At 34.6% G+C, this 19,386-nt stretch overlaps 1 protein-coding gene across 1 annotated transcript in view; it reads left to right on the forward strand.

The window, feature by feature from the left end:
• Window positions 1-3,363: 3,363 nt before the first annotated feature.
• The window catches only part of LOC103509499 (low-density lipoprotein receptor-related protein 4), a 64,677-nt gene continuing 48,654 nt past the window's right edge, over window positions 3,364-19,386 (forward strand). The window contains exon 1 of the mRNA XM_026823818.1: window positions 3,364-3,594. Within this exon, the coding sequence (XP_026679619.1) occupies window positions 3,528-3,594 (67 nt within the window). The 5' untranslated portion in view covers window positions 3,364-3,527. The remainder of the gene's footprint in view (window positions 3,595-19,386) is intronic.

Consider the following 19,386-nt stretch of genomic DNA (forward strand, 5'->3'; position numbering starts at 1 on the left):
CGATTGCAATTCCTCCATTCTCACCTTTTCCTACGAATATCATTCTCTTGCTACTTTTACCTCCTCTTCCTGTTCTTACTTTTTCTATTTCTTTCTCTTTTTTCTCTCTTCGTGCTTTATTTACTTTCAAACCCTCATTTTCTTCATCTGTTTTGTTCTACTTCCCTAGATTTCTATTTTCACCCCCCCTTTCTCCTTGTGTCTCTCTACAGGATATATTTCCCACTCATTTCTCTTGCAACACGTGTATTGAACTATCAATGTATTAAGGCTGGTATATTAGCTTCGATTTTTCTTTCAACCTCATCATACGATGGAATTGTATGACACCCGGATGGGAAGAACGTACTGATTTTATTATTTTTATTTTGGGTACCTAGTTACCTAGGTTCCTATTCTAATTTTCAAGCGTGTACTTTTGAAAGGTATGTTGGTGTGAGTACAAGTATATCTTGGTAACATTTCCAGGTAATTGCCTTTTAATAGGAATGGAATAATAGAATTTAATTGTTCGTGGTTTAGGGTGCGGCATCTGTTGTTAATATGTCCCCATTGTAAGGTCCTTGATTTTGTGTGATAAAAATTCCGATATCTAAATTCCTATAAATCAGGGTGCGGCATCTGTTGTTAATATGTCCCCATTGTAAGGTCCTTGATTTTGTGTGATAAAAATTCCGATATCTAAATTCCTATAAATCTAAAAGCCCCCCACCCTTCTTCTTCATTATTCCCCATCAATTTGAGTTCATCAAGGTCATCGCAATAGTCGCGACAAAGTTTTTATCCCCACATTTTCTTTTTCTTCTTTATAAAATATTTCCCTGAAAATGTTTGGTTATAGTTTCGGGAAGGAAACAAGGAACAAAATTTCAAAAAAATACTGATTTTTTTCGCTCTCTGAGAGTAATGTGCATACACAAAACCTAATAAAGAATATTACGTTCATAAAATAGAGAGCGAGAAATAAAAACGTAAATACAGAACGACTTAAACTTGGAAAACAACATACTAAATAACTTAGAAAATGCTGAGATAAACAAGTTAAATTACTACTTACTACGGCGGCTACAAGTCATTGTAGAAATGAGTTGGTTTCTGCGAAAAGCGTCCAAATGTATTAAGAAAGAAGAGGAAGGGTTATTATTAGACTGATGCATTAGGAAATTCCTATTTATGATTTAATTATTCTTGTTCTGCAAAAGAAAAACCCCTGTATTTAAATCCTATTCTTCGAAATAAACAATCTTGTTCTTAGAAATAAACACGAAATAAAAGTGGAATAGACCACAAGACGTTACTTTCGACATAAACATTTCTCAAAGGCCAATCGAAGTTCCAAGTGATTATTGCCTCTGATGAATTAGGTACTAATAAACCTCTAGTTTTAGGTTTCTTACCACTGGAAATTAAGTATCTGGGCAAATTTTGAAGATAATTAACCAAAAATGTGTTGGAATTCCAGTTTGCTACCTTTTTAAAACCCTTGTACTTTCCCTGTATCTGTGAAGGGACTTTTTAGTGATATGCTGTCAGTATAAACAAGGTATATTCTATTCTACTTATAGCACAGTTCCCATGAGAGTAAGTACGTCCCTGTATGTACGGTTATTAAGAAAGAAGAGGAAGGGTTATTATTAGACTGGTGCATTAGGAAATTCCTATTTACGATTTAATTATTCTTGTTCTGCAAAAGAAAAACCCCTGTATTTAAATCCTATTCTTCGAAGTTTTAGGTTTCTTACCACTGGAAATTAAGTATTTGGACAAATTTTGAAGATAATTAACCAAAAATGTGTTGGAATTCCAGTTTGCTACCTTTTTAAAACCCTTGCACTTTCCCTGTATCTGTGAAGGGACTTTTCAGTGATATGCTGTCAGTATAAACAAGGTATATTCTATTCTACTTATAGCACAGTTCCCATGAGAGTAAGTACGTCCCTGTATGTACGGCATATCATATAAGTATCGATTAGTGTATTTCCCTCCGGTTAACTTTTACGAGTCCCAAAATATACCTATTTTAAAAAATGAACTTTTTTTTCAATTCAAATTTGTAATGTAGTTATTTAAATAACCAAGAGAAGCAGATCTCAAACTTTTTTTGCGATATCCTTCTACAGTCTACCTACATAAAGCACTACTTAGCCTTTGTCTCGCTGTGGTGGTAAAACGGATGACCAATAGGTAATTAATATAATGACATTTGAACACCACTTCAGAAAATAAGAAAAGTACACTAGACACATCCACTAATGTACAATGTCTTGCACATTGCATACTTAAACAATTACACGGCGTTCATACAAATTATTCAGTATCAAGCTCTAATTCTATTGTTTTGACTATTATGATTGGAAAGTTTTTGTAGAAAAATATTAGTAATGTTTTCATTTATATATTTATTTTATTTCCATCCTGAATCCTTGAAAAAAGTATCCTGATTCCTGAAGAAAAATCTTTGTAGAGTCCTGCGTTGCATCGTTTTAGAAACGCTGCCTTCAGAGTATTGGGAAAGAGCAACTGCATATTTACATTTTTATTAGAATGTTATTATAAAGACTGTGAAATGAGAAAGTTACAACACGAACGCACAGATGAAATTTTTTCCCCAAGTTGAAAAAGTTGGGGTGAGGGCTCAGAAAAAATGAATAATCGTCGGAAGTTGCTGATTAAGCGTTAAACTTGGGAGCACACATTAATTTCGCATCAAAGGATTTTATATGAATATTATGGTTGCTTCCTTCAAGACTAGAAAACACGTAGAACCATTTATAACCTATCCAAATTTCTCAACCAAATAGGTAATATTATGAAATTAAACAAAAATAAAATTAAAAAAATACAGCGATAATAAAGAAAGGAAAAGTAAAACAGACGGGAAATCGTGATTCAAGAAGCCTTAACAAAAAATCTGGTGTGAACATCACACGACTTTCTATTACATTAAACTTCTCAACTGTAAGTCGGACAGTTCTAAAAGTAGCACCATAGCTTACTGCACACATTTTATTATTTTCTCTAATTTGATATCCAACTGTGTGTTTACAGTTGGGTTTTTTCTTCTTTTGAAATCTTGCTGATGTGAAATGAAAGTGACAGGAGACGTTTGCAACAAATTGTTACAATCGACAAGTCATTCATCTGTCAAAGTAATAAAAAGACAACAAAAACAGTCAAGCAAAATATCTACCTCGTGTTCATTTTAGACTGTCAGCATGGAAAAGATATTGAGTTGGGGAAAAATAAAATAAACCGCTCTCTGAATGGGAAAAACACCCAAACATGCGCATTCTCAGAATTCTCCAGCATCCTCGACAATCTTGTTCCGTAGGAGATAAAGCATTTTCAAATAGAAAAGGTTCGTGTTTACGGGAGCATAGAGATGAGAGACGTGATGTGCAGAAAGATTCCAACTTTTAGTTTATTTTTCATAAAATAGGTAACCACTTAAAAAATAAATAAATTCAATTTGTAACAGTGCGATTTGTGCTCAATGACGTAAACTAGGATTTTAAAAATTCTCTACAATGGATACAATTTTTTGGCTCAGTTTAAATTTATGTTTCTTTCACACCAGTTTTAATTTCGTAAATGGTAAGTACTTGTGTTTCGTAAGCTATTTTTTTTCCTGGGACCAAAGTGCGAAAAAAAATTGCAATTTATTCCTTTTGAAGCATGAGTTTTTCTACTGTAATTTAATACTTATTGTAATAATATTATAAAAAAAAATCTGCAGTTTTATAATATTAAAAGTTGGTAAATCCTAGAATATTTATTCGAAATGCATAAATGTACAAACATTTCCGTAGAGTTCTGCGAGTTGTTTACATTATTGCATGTTTTGTTGCCTTGGAATCAAAAAACGAAATTTCAAGGTCTGCACAAACAAGAGTTCAAACTGCCCCCAAAGAGATCTGGGTCAAATTCTGGTGAGGTCAAACATGTTCCTTTGGCTTTTTATTCAGTGTGCTATTTATTTTGGGTGTGTACAGATTCAGGAGCTCAGGGATGATGATGATGATGATGATGATGATGATGATGATGATGATGATGATGATGATGATGATGATGATGATGATGATGAGATAGAAGAAATAAGAAAAAGTTCCTTAAGGCTATAATTTTGACTCTGATTTTTTGAAAAAGGAAGGCCGCCCATTTTTTGGAAAGTAAGAGGTGAGGAGGAGGAGGTGGAGGGGGGGTTGGAGTTTTTTTTTGACTCTTTAAATCATCTCAAAATTTCCCGAAAAATGAGAGAGAAAACATAACTCTTCCCGTGGCTTCAAATTTTACTTCCTCTCCTCCTCTTTCTTCTTCTTCTTTTACTTTCATCAACTCTTTATCCTCTTAGTTCTCTCTTTCCCTCTTCTTCTTTTCCTTTTTTTGTCCTCCTACCTCTTTCTCCTCGTTCGCCTACTCCTACGTAATTATGTACCTACCTTTCTATCCTCGATTTTCTTCTCCCTCTCCTCTTCCTCCTTTTTTAGTCCGTCCTTCCTTTATTATTACGATAGTAATAAAAAAAAGGTAGGTATAGTGGACGGGCTATTGTATTCGCTTCGGTGTCGTCAGTCTGTCACTCTGTCTGTCCCCATAGAAGGACTTATCCAAACCTGGTCGACCTATTATATCAAATTAAAGGTCTTTTACCAGGAACACGAAAATGGTGGTGCAAATTTTGTCCAGAAAACCATAAAGCCAAAAAACCAAAAAAAAAAACTGGTTCTTGGGGGATTTTTTTCACATTTCCTCACACAAATGAGCTCTGATCTTGAAATTTGTCCCGACGACCTATGAACTCAAAGCGAGGAAGTTTTAGATAACACTTCAGTCGTTATTTTAAGACCGGTTTTAGCGTCACCTGTATGTTAAGTTACGCCGAGCAAGGCCAATAAATGTATGGGTGACTTAAACCTTATATTGGGAATAAAGGGAGAACGGGCTCTAGTCTTGATTTTAAATCATTATATGAAAGTAAAATCAAAAAATCAAATCAAGAATAATAATAATAAAAAACTGAATTTTAAACAAATTAGGTAGGTACATAGGTATTTCTTTAACCACGATCGAATAAACTACGGGCTAAAATATTCCCGGAGGGACGGGCCCACCTTGTTTTCTTTCCTCTCTTCTACTTTTTTTTTTCAACCAAGAACCAGCCATTTGTGCCTTTTTAATACACTAAGGCTATTTTTCTTTTCGCGCCTTTCGGATAAAACCGCAGTCACATGCTGCAGACCTAAAAATCTGATATAATATAAATTTACATATTTCATTTGGAATAAAACTGACATTCTCGAGGAGTCTGCAAAGTATTATTTTTTTGGCAACTGAACAACTTCTTTTTATTCGTTTTTCGTGGAAGAAAGAAGATGAAGAACCAGAAGAAGGCGAAAAAGAAACTTTCAAGAATAATATTATCCTCAAATCCACGACAATTTATGAGAAAAAAGTATGACGCGTTTCTTTAAATTTTTGTGTACATGCATATACCTACTCGTACAGTACCTACACACACAGATGAAATTTTCAATAATGTATTTTTGTATTTGTTTTATTGTTTTAAATACGTACATGCATATACCTACTCGTACAGTACCTACACACACAGATGAAATTTTCAATAATGTATTTTTGTATTTGTTTTATTGTTTTAAACAAAAAACATTCATTTCAATGAGAGAAGTAATATTGTAGGTAGGTATATTCCAACTTTTAAAAGCGAGGTAGCTTCACAGTCCTGAAAACCCACATACAATTTAAATGGGTTGGTATACGCCATTCGTCATTTTTATTCTCAATCGCTCACACCAATGAAACTTGTCGATATCAAACAGAAAGTTCGTTTTCCTCTCTTTTAAGCATTGATTGAATTTATTATTCCAACTTTTAAAAGCGAGGTAGCTTCACAGTCCTGAAAACCCACATACAATTTAAATGAGTTGGTATACGCCATTCGTCATATTTATTCTCAATCGCTCACACCAATGAAACTTGTCGATATCAAACAGAAAGTTCGTTTTCCTCTCTTTTAAGCATTGATTGAATTTATATTCTTTGAAATGGGTTTTGTATACACGCAAATCACACGGGTTGAGTTCGAGGCAAATTAAAATGATTTAATCTTGTTTCCTTTGAAGAGGTTACGCTTGATCTTTAATACCCAAGAGTAATAAATTTTCCTTTATATTTTCCATCCCACTGTTTTTCTTTTTCCTATGCCTTGTGTGAAAACTTTTGCTGGAGAGTTTTTATGAGTCCAATTTGAGGGAGCTTTTTGTTGCTTCTTGTAGAAGTTCCTATGCAGTGCTTTCATGAAGTTTTGATAAAGTTCACGTTCCCTCTATGAGTTTCTCCCTGTCAGTTTCCTCTATTCTGACCTTAAAATCTTGAAACGTCTAGTGTGTGGATTGAAAAGTATAGCCTCAAAACACATCCATTAGTGGAAATGGAGATAAGAAAAAAAAAAAGAAAAAAAACAGGTATACCTACAAAATGTATTCTGTTGTTGACCGAACGATAGTAGGTCTACAGTTCACAAAACCACTATTATAAATCTATCTAATAATATTACTATTGAGTAAAGCCAAGAGAAACAACCATTCCAAACAGAAATACGTGTTCAGTCTCAAGCAGATAAGAATTCGAGATTTACTTTGTAAGAGCACGCCTCCTTTTCAAAGAACATAGTACAAATGTGTACATCTCTTTAAGCTGATTTATCAGTATAAGAAAATTAGGAGATCCAACTTTTTTCCATTTTTCACGTTCCTTGTCCTCTCTCCCATCATGCTTTTTATTCTACCACTCTTCACCATCTACATATCAACGCTTTATCCACAAGCGTTATTATTTGTGTACTCTACAGACATTCATCATTTATTTACAGTGATGTCTATATCTCCTGCTTAACAGTGTACATCTCTTTAAGCTGATTTATCAGTATGAGAAAAATATAATTAGGAGATCCCACTTTTTCCGTTTTTCACGTTCCTTGTCCTCTCTCCCACCATGCTTTTTATTCTACCACTATTCACCATCTACATGACAACGCTTTATCCACAAGCGTTATTATTTGTGTACTCTACAGACATTCATCATTTATTTACAGTGATGTCTATATCTCCTGCTTAACAAACGTGTCATTTGGGGCGTCATTCTAAAAATGCGATTAAAAAATCCATTTCAATAGGTAGTTTAGTTCCTGAAGGGACGAAAGGCGTGACTATAATGCTGTTCAATTCAAACAGGGTTTTTTCGTATCTCTCTATTTTAGGGAATAATTTTCCTCTCAAATGAGAAGTGGAAAAAACGAGTGAAATTACGGAATAAAGATAAAACTTGAAGGCCATTGACAATGTCTTTTTCTTGAATATGAGCATAAATTCTGCTTAACAAACGTGTCATTTGGGGCGTCATTCTAAAAATGCGATCAAAAAATCCATTTCAATAGGTAGTTTAGTTCCTGAAGGGACGAAAGGCGTGACTATAATGCTGTTCAATTCAAACAGGGTTTTTTCGTATCTCTATTTTCGGGAATTTTCCTCTCTAATGGGAAGTGGAAAAAACGAGTGAAATTACGGAATAAAGATAAAACTTGAAGGCCATTGACAATGTCTTTTTCTTGAATATGAGCATAAATTGATCCATTATAGTGACTCAGGGATACTGTACGAGTGTAAAAGTTCTTTATTTTCAGACTCTTAAGCTAGGAGAGAGAGAGAGAGAGAGAGAGAGAGAGAGAGAGAGAGATGACCTTTTTCCTTTAAATAAGAAGGGAATATAAACATCCGTTCCAGACATTCAGACAACTGGAATACTTGTACGCACACACATTTTACTGTGGCTTATATTATTTAGTATTTGTGTGTTCCTACACACAAGCTGTAGAAACATCAATAGGAAAAATAAACGAATAAAAAAAAGGAAAAAAATCGGACGTACAAACAACAATTTTAATAATATACCTTCCCATAAAAACACTAAAACGGGTTATACCAAGTAATGAAAAAAAAAAAAAGGTAAGAGGGAAGGAGGTGAATTGAAATCGACAGAGGAATAACATTTTCATATCTAATGGAATTAAATGGAAACGGTACGGTAAGAGGGAAGGAGGTGAATTGAAATCGACAGAGGAATAACATTTTCATATCTAATGGAATTAAATGGAAACGGTACAGGGGGGGTATTTACTTTCAGTAGAACATTATTTTTATCCAGCACTTTTGTTTTAATATCATTCCTACACTCCCTCATCCCTAGCTGACTCACTCCTAATTTTGCCTGTCGTTCCTGCTGTAGCTTACGCTTCACATTCGTGTCCTAAGCAGAGGCAAAGCATAATACATACTCGCATTAACCGTACGTACGTTTTCTACGAATGATTGTATAATCCGTGAATGTTATTGTTTGGCTGAAGCCTTTGGAAATTCAAATCATGGATTTTGAATAATAGAAACGTAGGTAATTATGTCAGAACGGGCCATGTTACCAATTCAATAGAACGAAGTGAAAGAATTTGGTTTCATAAGGAAATAATACTCTGCGAGACAGTTCTAAATAATCCACAAAAAGGGAATTCAGCTTTGAAAAAAGCTTATTAATAACATCTGCAAGGGAAAGATGATATGGTTTCCCATTTTGTTTATTTTACTCTTGCGTTTTAAAATACATATAGATATCCAGGTACTAAGCTTTTTTTTTAAAGCTGAATTCCCTTTTTGTGGATTATTTAGAACTGTCTCGCAGAGTATTATTTCCTTATGAAACCAAAATTCTTACACTTCCTTCTATTAAATTGGTAACATGGCCCGTTCTGACATAATTACCTACGTTTCTATTATTCAAAATCCATGATTTGAATTTCCAAAGGCTTCAGCCAAAGGTTACAAATTGAATTTATTTATTTTTTAAGTGGTTACCTATTTTATGAAAAATAAACTAAAAGTTGGAAACTTTCTGCACATCACGTCTCTCATCTCTATGCTCCCGTAAACACGAACCTTTTCTATTTGAAAATGCTTTATCTCCTACGGAACAAGATTGTCGAGGATGCTGGAGAATTCTGAGAATGCGCATGTTTGGGTGTTTTTCCCATTCAGAGAGCGAAAAAAAATCAGTATTTTTTTGAAATTTTGTTCCTTGTTTCCTTCCCGAAACTATAACCAAACATTTTCAGGGAAATATTTTATAAAGATGTAATGTACCTAATTATTTAAATAACCAAGAGAAGCAGATCCCAAACTTTTTTTTTGCGATATCCTTCTACAGTCTACCTACATAAAGCACTACTTAGCCTTTGTCTCGCTGTGGTGGTAAAACGGATGACCAATAGGAATTTCCTTTGAACATACGAATTTCTCAGATGTTTTCAATTTCAGGGCGCCCGCCAGTTTGATGTTCGAACGGCTCCTAGCATCACTGATTTCATGCTATGTGATTTTCAGAAATTTTACGTTAAAACAAAAAACAGTCTTGCAGGTATTTCAAAAAGTGTTTTCTTCTTCTTTGAATTAAGAGTAAGCTTCCAATTTATTTACCACGTTTCGTTTAAGCTTTCCATATCGGACAGACGGAAAATAGGCTGTGTTTTTGGGTTGGCTCTTTTCAGAGGTTGTTATATTGATTTCAAACCTCTGCTCTTTTTCTTCGTAGATGCTCTCAAGTGAAATTGGAAGTGAGATAAGCGAAAGAAGAGCGGGAAAAAATAATTGAATCTATCTATCGAGGGGTTAATCTATTAGATAAATAGGACCCGTTATGTTTCAGTGATTATCCGGGCAGAGTCCGACAGAAAGCTACGTCACTTTGGCGTCAAATAAAAGCTCGACATTGGCCAAGTTATACGAGGCAAAGAAAGGTCAATGACGAATCTATCTATCGAGGGGTTAATCTATTAGATAAATAGGACCCGTTATGTTTCAGTGATTATCCGAGCAGAGTCCGACAGAAAGCTACGTCACTTTGGCGTCAAATAAAAGCTCGACATTGGCCAAGTTATACGAGGCAAAGAAAGGTCAATGATCACATAATTAAATCACTGAGTAATGAACTTTAATAAACTTACAACTTAAATGCAGTGGGACGTGTCTGGAAAGCTGTTTATTTTTTCTTCGTTCAAACCTTCCTCTCTATGCGAAATTTTTATCCTTTTTTTATAGGTTTATTTTTTTATATACCTAGGTATATAAACTTGATATTATGAACTTAATTTTATACAAGCCGCGCCGATAATTTTATAATTATAAAATTACAAAACACAGGGCTTACTGTGAAAAATCAACACGTACAGCATAGCTCATTTTTAATTACTTAGTGGACTTTGGTGAGAGAAAAAAGATTAAGAAAGAAAAGAAGTAAATTAAATTTACCTACCTACTTACTGTCTTCATCACACGTTATTTGGACCGAAATTATGGTGAAATTTCTTTTTACAATTTCTTAATTAAAAAAACATACTTTGATGTCAAAATATAAAGTCGAATAAGGAGGAAAATATAAAAATAATAAGGTAGGTAGCAATGTAATAGAATTTTGTCTCCCATACTTTGTGCCTTATTTTCGTCGCTATTTCGTATTTATTTATTTTTTTCGTTCCAAACTCATCTCTTTATACAGTCGAACCTGTCTAAGTGGGAATCCAAGGGACTGACAATGTTTTCCCACTTATCCAGGTTTCCCAGTTAAAAAGTTTCCCCACTTAGAGAGGTTGCCGTTTTCCTATTCCCACTAAATGTGAACTCTGGTTTGGAGGAAGAGGAATCTGTTAGTAAGGGTTACTATACTTTCCTACAAATTCTCACTTACAGAGGTCCGCAGAAGGCTCCGGACCTAGGAAAATGGCAACCTCTCCCACTTACAGAGGCTCCGGACCAAGTATCTAGAAAAAGTCATTCCCACTTATAGGGGCTCGATTTTCCCATTTAAACAGGTTTTTTAGTAAAAAATGAAGGTGCCACGATTTTTTTCCCAGTTATCCAGGTGTCCCACTTAGACAGGTTCGACTGTATCTTGAATACATTCCCCTTCTCTGCTTTTCTTTTGAGTCTTTCGACCCCCATCTGTCTCCCTCTTCCTGCACTTTGTTATTCTCGAAAAAACTGATTGCTCATGACACCTACAGAACAAATTAATTTAAATTTCTGAGGAGGAATAAATTTTCAATTGGAAGGAAGCTGATAATTTCCTTTGAACATTCGAATTTCTCAGATATTTTCAATTTCAGGGCGCCCGCCAGTTTGAACGCTTGATGTTCGAACGGCTCCTAGCATCACTGATTTCATGCTATGTTATTTTCAGAAATTTCACGTTAAAACGAAAAAACAGTCTTACAGGTATTTCAAAAAGTGTTTTCTTCTTCTTTGAATTAATAGTAAGCTTCCAATTTATTTACCACGTTTAATTTAAGCTTTCCATATCGGACGGACGGAAAATAGGCTGTGCTTTTGGGTTGGCTCTTTTCAGAGGTTGTTATATCGATTTCAAACCTCTGCTCTTTTTCTTCGTAGATGCTCTCAAGTGAAATTGGAAGTGAGATAAGCGAAAGAAGAGCGGGAAAAAATAATTTGAGAAAAGAAAAAAGAAAGTAGGAAGAATGTGGGCGAAATATAAATAACGAAAAATAGCATAACAAATATTATAGGTACCATAAAAAGGATTTAAAGATAGATAGGGAGAAAAAGTGGGCGAGACGCAAAGATTGATAAGGAGGAAAAAGAAGAAAGAGAGAGAAAAAGTCGGTGTTAATAAATTTCAATATTAGGAATACTAGGAATATCAAAATTTATAGCTAATTTAATTTTGAACGGAATATTTCACGCAAAAATACCCAGGAATTCAATTACTATTTTGCTAGTTGAAAGTAAGTACGTTTCATTATTTTCAATAATTTGGATTTAAACAATTCATGGATTAGAGTGTAGGCATGGACTTTAATGTCCTAGGTCTGAGTGGAATTGGGGTCAAGGGATAGAGCAGAAAATTTATCCAACAAGAAAAGAAAAAATCTGACGAGATTGATTGAAAGTCTCAAAGTGAAAAATTGGAGACTTCGAATTATGGCTCCTCCACTCTGTCTCTTACTCTCACACTCTCTCTTTCACTCTACCTCTCTTCTCTCTCTGGAAATCTTCATTTACAACATTAATTTTAATCATTCATAAAGGAAGATAGGGAAAAGGAAGGGCAGATAAAGGGAGAACTCAATGGCACAGGAAGGATAGAGTGAGTAAGAGATAAACGTAGGAGAGACGAAAAGAGGGCAGGGAGCAGTAACGGAAACACAGCTCAAAAGGGTAGGGAGACGTATTTATTGAAAGACTAAGGGAATACTGAATAAAATATTTCCCTCGATTAATTCATTCAATCCCCTTGTCGATTGCTGACATGAGACATTAATACTGGATTGGTCCCGAGTTCTGAGCAACCGAGCTTTGCTCATTTACTCTGTGAGGAAAATAATGGTAGTCAATTTATATTCAATTGATAGCGAAAGTTGCTAATAACAAGAAATCCCGGGAGAAATTTTCGAGCAGAATACGAGTATAATGGAGAACGCGTAATACCCATCTTATGAAGGTGGGAAAGAGAAGAAAGTCTTCCGTGAAAGTTTCGAAAAAAATCAATGTTTCTGAAAAGGAATAACAAGAGAAGAATAAATCCGTTACAATTCTGACAGAAAAAAACTCTTTTAAACACAATACCTACGACCCCAAGCCTAAAAATAATAATAATAAAAAACACCGTTTCAAAGAATAAGAATTTTTCTGGGTCGATGATTTATGTTTATTTTCCGCCAGGGATATATTGTGTCACTTGTCCTCAACAAAAAGGAAATTCAAGGGCAATTTCGAAAGAAAAGTAAGTTTTATTAAATAAAAGTGCTACAAAGATTTTCTTGAATTTCCTTACTTGCCTGAAAAGTTGTTCCTAGCATTACTCTATTATAGGTATCTGGGGTGTAACAATGGGAACTATAAATTTTTATGAATAAAATTTATGGGAGCTGTCTATCGATAATCTTATTTGGCTCCTAATAAATGGGCTTACAGTTCGAGTCCCATAGCAGACAGTTATCAAATTTAATGAGAAGCAGAAGAAGAAGAAGAAGAAGAAGAAGAAGAAGAAGAAGAAGAAGAAGAAGAAGAAGAAGAAGAAGAAGAAGATCCTAATAAAGGGGCTTACAGTTCGAGTCCCATAGCAGACAGTTATCAAATTTAATGAGAAGCAGAAGAAGAAGAAGAAAAAGAAGAAGAAGAAGAAGAAGAAGAAGAAGAAGAAGAAGAAGAAGAAGAAGAAGAGAACGAATTTTGGAGAATATAGCTGGATAAAATAACAATGTGCTCGCAATACTTGAAATTGCCTTTTAAAATTCATTAAATCGCGATCATTTCTAATGGAGAATATAGCTGGATAAAATAACAATGTGCTCGCAATACTTGAAATTGCCTTTTAAAATTCATTAAATCGCGATCATTTCTTAGAAAGAACGATATCTATGTTTGAATAGTTTAATGATATCATAATTATTTTAACCTCCCTCTTGGCTCCACAACTTGGGAAAACAGGTTCTATCCCATCGGGCCTCCTACCCCATTAGGGAGCCTTCTTATTTAAATCCTACTATATTTGAACATTGTATCAAGTGATGATTGTATCTACAGGTTATCGACCCTATAAAGTCGAAACCATAACAAGCTCAAAACTCACAGTTTTAGGTTGTATAAAAGTATTGTAAAATTCTCATTCAATAGTAACCTTGCTGAAAAAGGAAGGGCGGAGGTTAACGACAGAAAAGTTGAGACTAAAAGAAAAAGTTCTCTGTAAACAAACAAACAAATAAATAGTTGAATGCACACTCGAATTTTCCCCCGTAATGTTTCCATTTTCTCGCGAAATCGCTGGTTGGTTTAGCTGGCAACACCTTGATAGAGACATAAAGGACAATAAAGTACGAACATAAATCTTTGCCCTTTTTATAGTGAAAGAGAGACACAGAGGGAAAAAGAGATACAGAAAGAGGGAGCATTTCGGGAGAACAAATACATAATGAAAGTAAAAACAAACTTAAGAAATACCATTTCCCATCTTTCTACCTATTATACCAACAAAATGAGCAATAAAGTACGAACATAAATCTTTGGCCTTTTTATAGTGAAAGAGAGACACAGAGGGAAGAAGAGATACAGAAAGAGGGAGCGTTTCGGGAGAACAAATACATAATGAAAGTAAAAACAAACTTAAGAAATACCATTTCCCATCTTTCTACCTATTATACCAACAAAATGAGATAAAATAGTACATACGAAGAGTAAAACACATTATAAAATGAAATGAGAGAAGGATGAATCCTCTTCATTGTTGTCGTGTTTATTTTCGTCTTTCTAAAACCATCATATTAGGCGTATATTTGCAAAACAAGCTTTACCTATATCATATAGCAGCCCGCAAAATCAAATCTACATATAAAAATGATTCATGTACCTACAGATTTATGTAGAGTTCACAGAGGGTCTCTAGATTTGATTTTTCCAGGCGACTACGTGCTACTAAAAGTAGCGCGACTACGCTTTCAATATGTGACGGACCTAACAGTCGAGTTGCTAAGGACTGAAGGGTATGAACATTTTAAAATGGTTTATCTCAGGTAGAAAGCAGTTGTGTGGGAACAGGTGATGGTAAGAAGTTAAAATGAAAAGTGCGTAGGTATACACCATTGGACCTTCAACCTTCCCTCAATAGAGACATTAAAAAGTATTGCGGTTTCTCCTCCTAAAGTCCTAAAGAGAACGTGTTTTGGGTGTTGTGTTAATGTTCAGGTGAGATGAATTCTCTGCATCTGATGAGAGACATACTACGACACACGAGTCTAATGTAGCACTTGTTTCATTGCTACAAAATAAACAACAATGAAAGACTCTGTTTTGTGCAATTCATTAACAAGTACTTAGGTAGAATATAATTGGTGTAAATAGTCGTAAATAATTTATTCATCTTTGAGATTTATGAGACTTATGATACATATGCACAGTTTTCTACGAGAAAATAAGAAACTAGGTCACTTCTCTTCCCTGGAGAAATGGTTTTCCGAAGCTTTAGTTCAGTCTACGACACACGAGTCTAATGTAGCAGTTGTTTCATTGCTACAAAATAAACAGCAATGAAAGACTCTGTTTTGTGTAATTCATTAACAAGTACTTAGGTAGAATATAATTGGTGTAAATAGTCGTAAATAATTTATTCATCTTTGAGATTTATGAGACTTATGAAGGGTGATACATATGCACAGTTTTCTACGAGAAAATAAGAAACTAGGTCACTTCTCTTCCCTGGAGAAATGGTTTTCCGAAGCTTTAGTTCAACGGTAAAACTTTGTAAAAATGTCAAAAACTTTTTTTCTATATGACATACTTAACTTACTTTCTATGTCTGTAGTGACATAAAATGCATTTTTCTCTTCTCTAATAAATATGAAATCAAAACAAATTTCAGTAAAAGTAGACAAAATCGATACTGGTCCATCGTTACATCCCTGTGCCAAGGAGAACTTGTAGCTTACTTTCTATGTCCGTAATGACATAGAATGCATTTTTCTTTTCTCTAATAAATAATAAATATGAAATCAAAACAAATTTCAGTAAAAGTAGACAAAATCGATACTGGTCCATCGTTACATCCCTGTGCCAAGGAGAACTTTAATAATATATCTGAGATATTAGTCTTACACAAGAAAACTACATAGGTAGGTATAAAATCTGTCTGATGACTAATGTCAATTCGTCTGTAATTATATTACAGTCTGAAAGCTATACTCAGTACGTGTTTTCCTGGAATCCAGGATAATACATCACGTCATGCGAAGTTTTCAGCTTAAAGTCAAAATAATATCCATGCTATGTCTGAGATATTAGTCTTACACAAGAAAACTACATACGTAGGTATAAAATCTGTCTGATGACTAATGTCAATTCGTCTGTATTTATATTACAGTCTGAAAGCTACTCAGTACGTGTTTTCCTGGAATCCAGGATAATACATCACGTCATGCGAAGTTTTCAGCTTAAAGTCAAAATAATATCCATGCTATTCGTTCATTTATGTCAAAAGTTGGACGGGTGTAGGTATGATGGAAGATTTCATCCCACCTCACTCCTCTTTTTAACTGTTTAAACCTTCTTTAATGCCATTACAAAGCCTCGGTTTAATGCCGAATCATAATAATGCTTAAATTGCTTACGTGTAGGATCAAAAGATCGTCTGAAAATGTGAGAATTATTCTTCGTTCAAAATACTTTCGAAAGACACTATCTGGGGCAATCTATTGGAAATTAAGATCGGATTCAACAGTTATTTTATACAGACGTGATTATATAAATAAATTCCTCTTTTATAAGACTGGTGGATGTTGGGGTCACTTACTTACATACTCGCTCTGGGTAACTGGAATAAATTCTCGTACTGGATAGCTTACAAAGTGTGCTAAGCTCTAAAGCTACAGCTGAAATGTATACGTTAAGCATTCACACGTGTATCCAAGTATTATTCCACAGCTAAAAAAAGCTAAAAACAAAACATACGAGAATATCACTACAAATTATTGTCACGTCTTCAGTTTTCATTCGTTCTGTTGTTTCTGCTTTCGCTTTTTTTCCTTTTTTTAACCAAAAAGGTTTGAATTTTGTCATCTCAGCTTTCATTATTTCCATTTCTATGAACTCTAGAAATTCCTTTAGTTTCAGAAGAAGGCCATGATCGTGAGATATACCTACTCGCATATAAATTTTATGTACCTAATACATAGTTTTATACACCTAATTTTATTTTAATACTCTTGAACTGGATTGTCTTTTGACATTGTTTTCATTTAGGTGTCTACATATATTATGTAGGTATATAATCGGACCAAATATACATACAGACAAACTAAAGCTTCGAATTAAAACTTCCAACTCACTTCCTCACAATTTAAAGGGACTTTTCAGTCCTATTCAAGATAAACAAAGCCCGTTTGTTCGTTCATTTATTCCCAATCCAACTTACAGCTCTAATCTCCAAGGAGGCTGTGGTTGTTTCTCTTCTTGTGAAATTGTTTCGAAATATTTCACACTTGAGAGTTGTTCGCCAAGGCAAAAAAAAAGTTTTCTAATTTCCAGTCGTACCCCAGACTCGAGAGTGTTTACGTTCTGTTGATTTCCGCGGGGCACGTTGTCTCGATATTGTGTAGAATAACTGAGAAAAGTTCCACAGTTTATGATTTTCTCCAGTCCAAACTTCCATGATTTGAATGATCTGTAAAATCCTAGTTCAAAGTACAATATACTGCTATGAAACAAGAAACAAACGAACAAGGAGAAATAAAAAATGAGACCAATTTTTTCGTCTTCTATGTAAAAAGTTTGCATTTTAGGACATAACTCATTTAGTATTAGCAACATTCAACTGTCTCGTGGTAAAACTATTCTCTTTGACAAGAACATTCAATCTCGAGCTGAAATAGAAGTGAAGTGTCTACCCTCTTTGAGTTCGCTATATAAGCTGTCCTAATGTATACGTAGGTATATCAAATTTACGAAAGTCATTTTCCCGAAACAGGACATAACTCATTTAGTATTAGCAACATCCAACTGTCTCGTGGTAAAACTATTCTCTTTGACAAGAACATGTTAATTCAATCTCGAGCTGAAATAGAAGTAAAGTGTCTACCCTCTTTGAGTTCGCTATATAAGCTGTCCTAATGTATACGTAGGTATATCAAATTTACGAAAGTCATTTTCCCGAAACCCTACCTACCTTTGATATGGTTTTATCCTACTCTCTACTCTCATGTTACTCCCTCCTGATCTTAAGGACCAAGTTGGTTCCAATGAGAGAACCAAAGGGAGAGCTCTTTCCTCTTTTAAGACCTCTCAGCGTACATCAAAATGTAAGTAGATACATATCACCAAGTAGATTCTATTGAACGTACTTTGCACAAATGCACATGAAAAGCTTCTTGCTAATTTACATCTTTGCATTTCATGTGTGATACGTAAGAAGTGTTAGGGCACATTGGGTGAGTGGGGCAAAAAGCCTCTCTCTTTTGAAGCCTTGCACTTATGCACTTGCATGCAGAAATAAATTTAAGACAAGTCGGCTTTTTGTAGTTTTGATCTTTCTATCTTTATATTTTACCCCCTGATAACTAAATATGTATTTTGATGCCGGGAAAATATAATTCAAGAGAAAAAAATGTCCTCTACACATGTAAATTACTTTTACAGAGATGCCTTAAACGAGGAAAAATAGAAAAATCCCAGAGGTCAAATTTCGACTTTTTGCTCCCACTTACTTCATGGTTTCTCTATTCCTTGGAATTCCTTTGTGCCACGGGATAAGACTGAATTGAGTGACGCTGCTTGTGATGAATTTGAAGTGGGTCAAATACTATTACCTAGGATTTGGGGCATTGTACAAAACCTCTTTGAGTTAAGTGCACTATTATGTCGTAGTTTTGAAGGAGATGACAAAGTCTAGTTGAAGAGCTGAAGAAGAATTTATCCGAGGGTCAAATTTGGGGAAACGAGAACAATCGAGAGAATCTTATTGATTCTCTTTTAGTCTACATGGGAATAACATCGATGACTACTAAGCGCTCTTGAGCCAAATAGGCGCAAAAATAAATTTGATAACTATGCACGTAATTACGTAAATAAAGCAGAAGAAAAATAAGATACACAAGAAGTTGCAATGAGAATGTTTTGCTGAGTGTGTGGGTTACAAGGAAGGATAGAATAAGAAATGCGACATTAAAAAAAAAAAACAGTGAAAGTAGGGCCGACCAATGGGAAAGAAAATTCCACAGATAAATAAAATAAAGAGCTATTTCTTGAACTTCCTTTTTTTTCCTTATGACTTTGGATGAAATTTACATGAAGTATCCCAAATAAAAGAACTTTTCAAACATCAGTTATTTTTTCGGAGTTTCGACCTTAGATTTGGATTTTTCCCAACTTTTTACGTAGGAATCGACCTTTTATTAATAATATTTTCCCAATTGCAACTCCTCCAGTGATTCTGATCCAAGGGGCATAGTGCGCGCCACTCTTGCTCAGACCGTCTGACAGGTCTACGGAAATAATGAGGATCGTTAAATATTTTTTACGTACATAACTAGTACAAAAGAATATATGCTTACCCTGGATAATTGAATAATTGTTTCAAATTCTATACTCCTCCCCCCCCTCTTCTTCTTTTTCTTCTTCTTCTTCTTCTCTTTCCTCTCTCTTTCTTCTCTACTATTCCCCTTTTACTTCCCCTACTCTTCCCAGCCCCTCCCTCCTCTCTTTTTCAACAAATTCCTCTTTATATTCCTTCCTTTTTTCCATTTCCCCCTGTTTTCCCCCCTTTCTT

This window comes from Diaphorina citri, unplaced genomic scaffold, assembly GCF_000475195.1.
Source record: "Diaphorina citri unplaced genomic scaffold, Diaci psyllid genome assembly version 1.1 scaffold504, whole genome shotgun sequence".
Lineage (NCBI taxonomy): Eukaryota > Metazoa > Arthropoda > Insecta > Hemiptera > Psyllidae > Diaphorina > Diaphorina citri.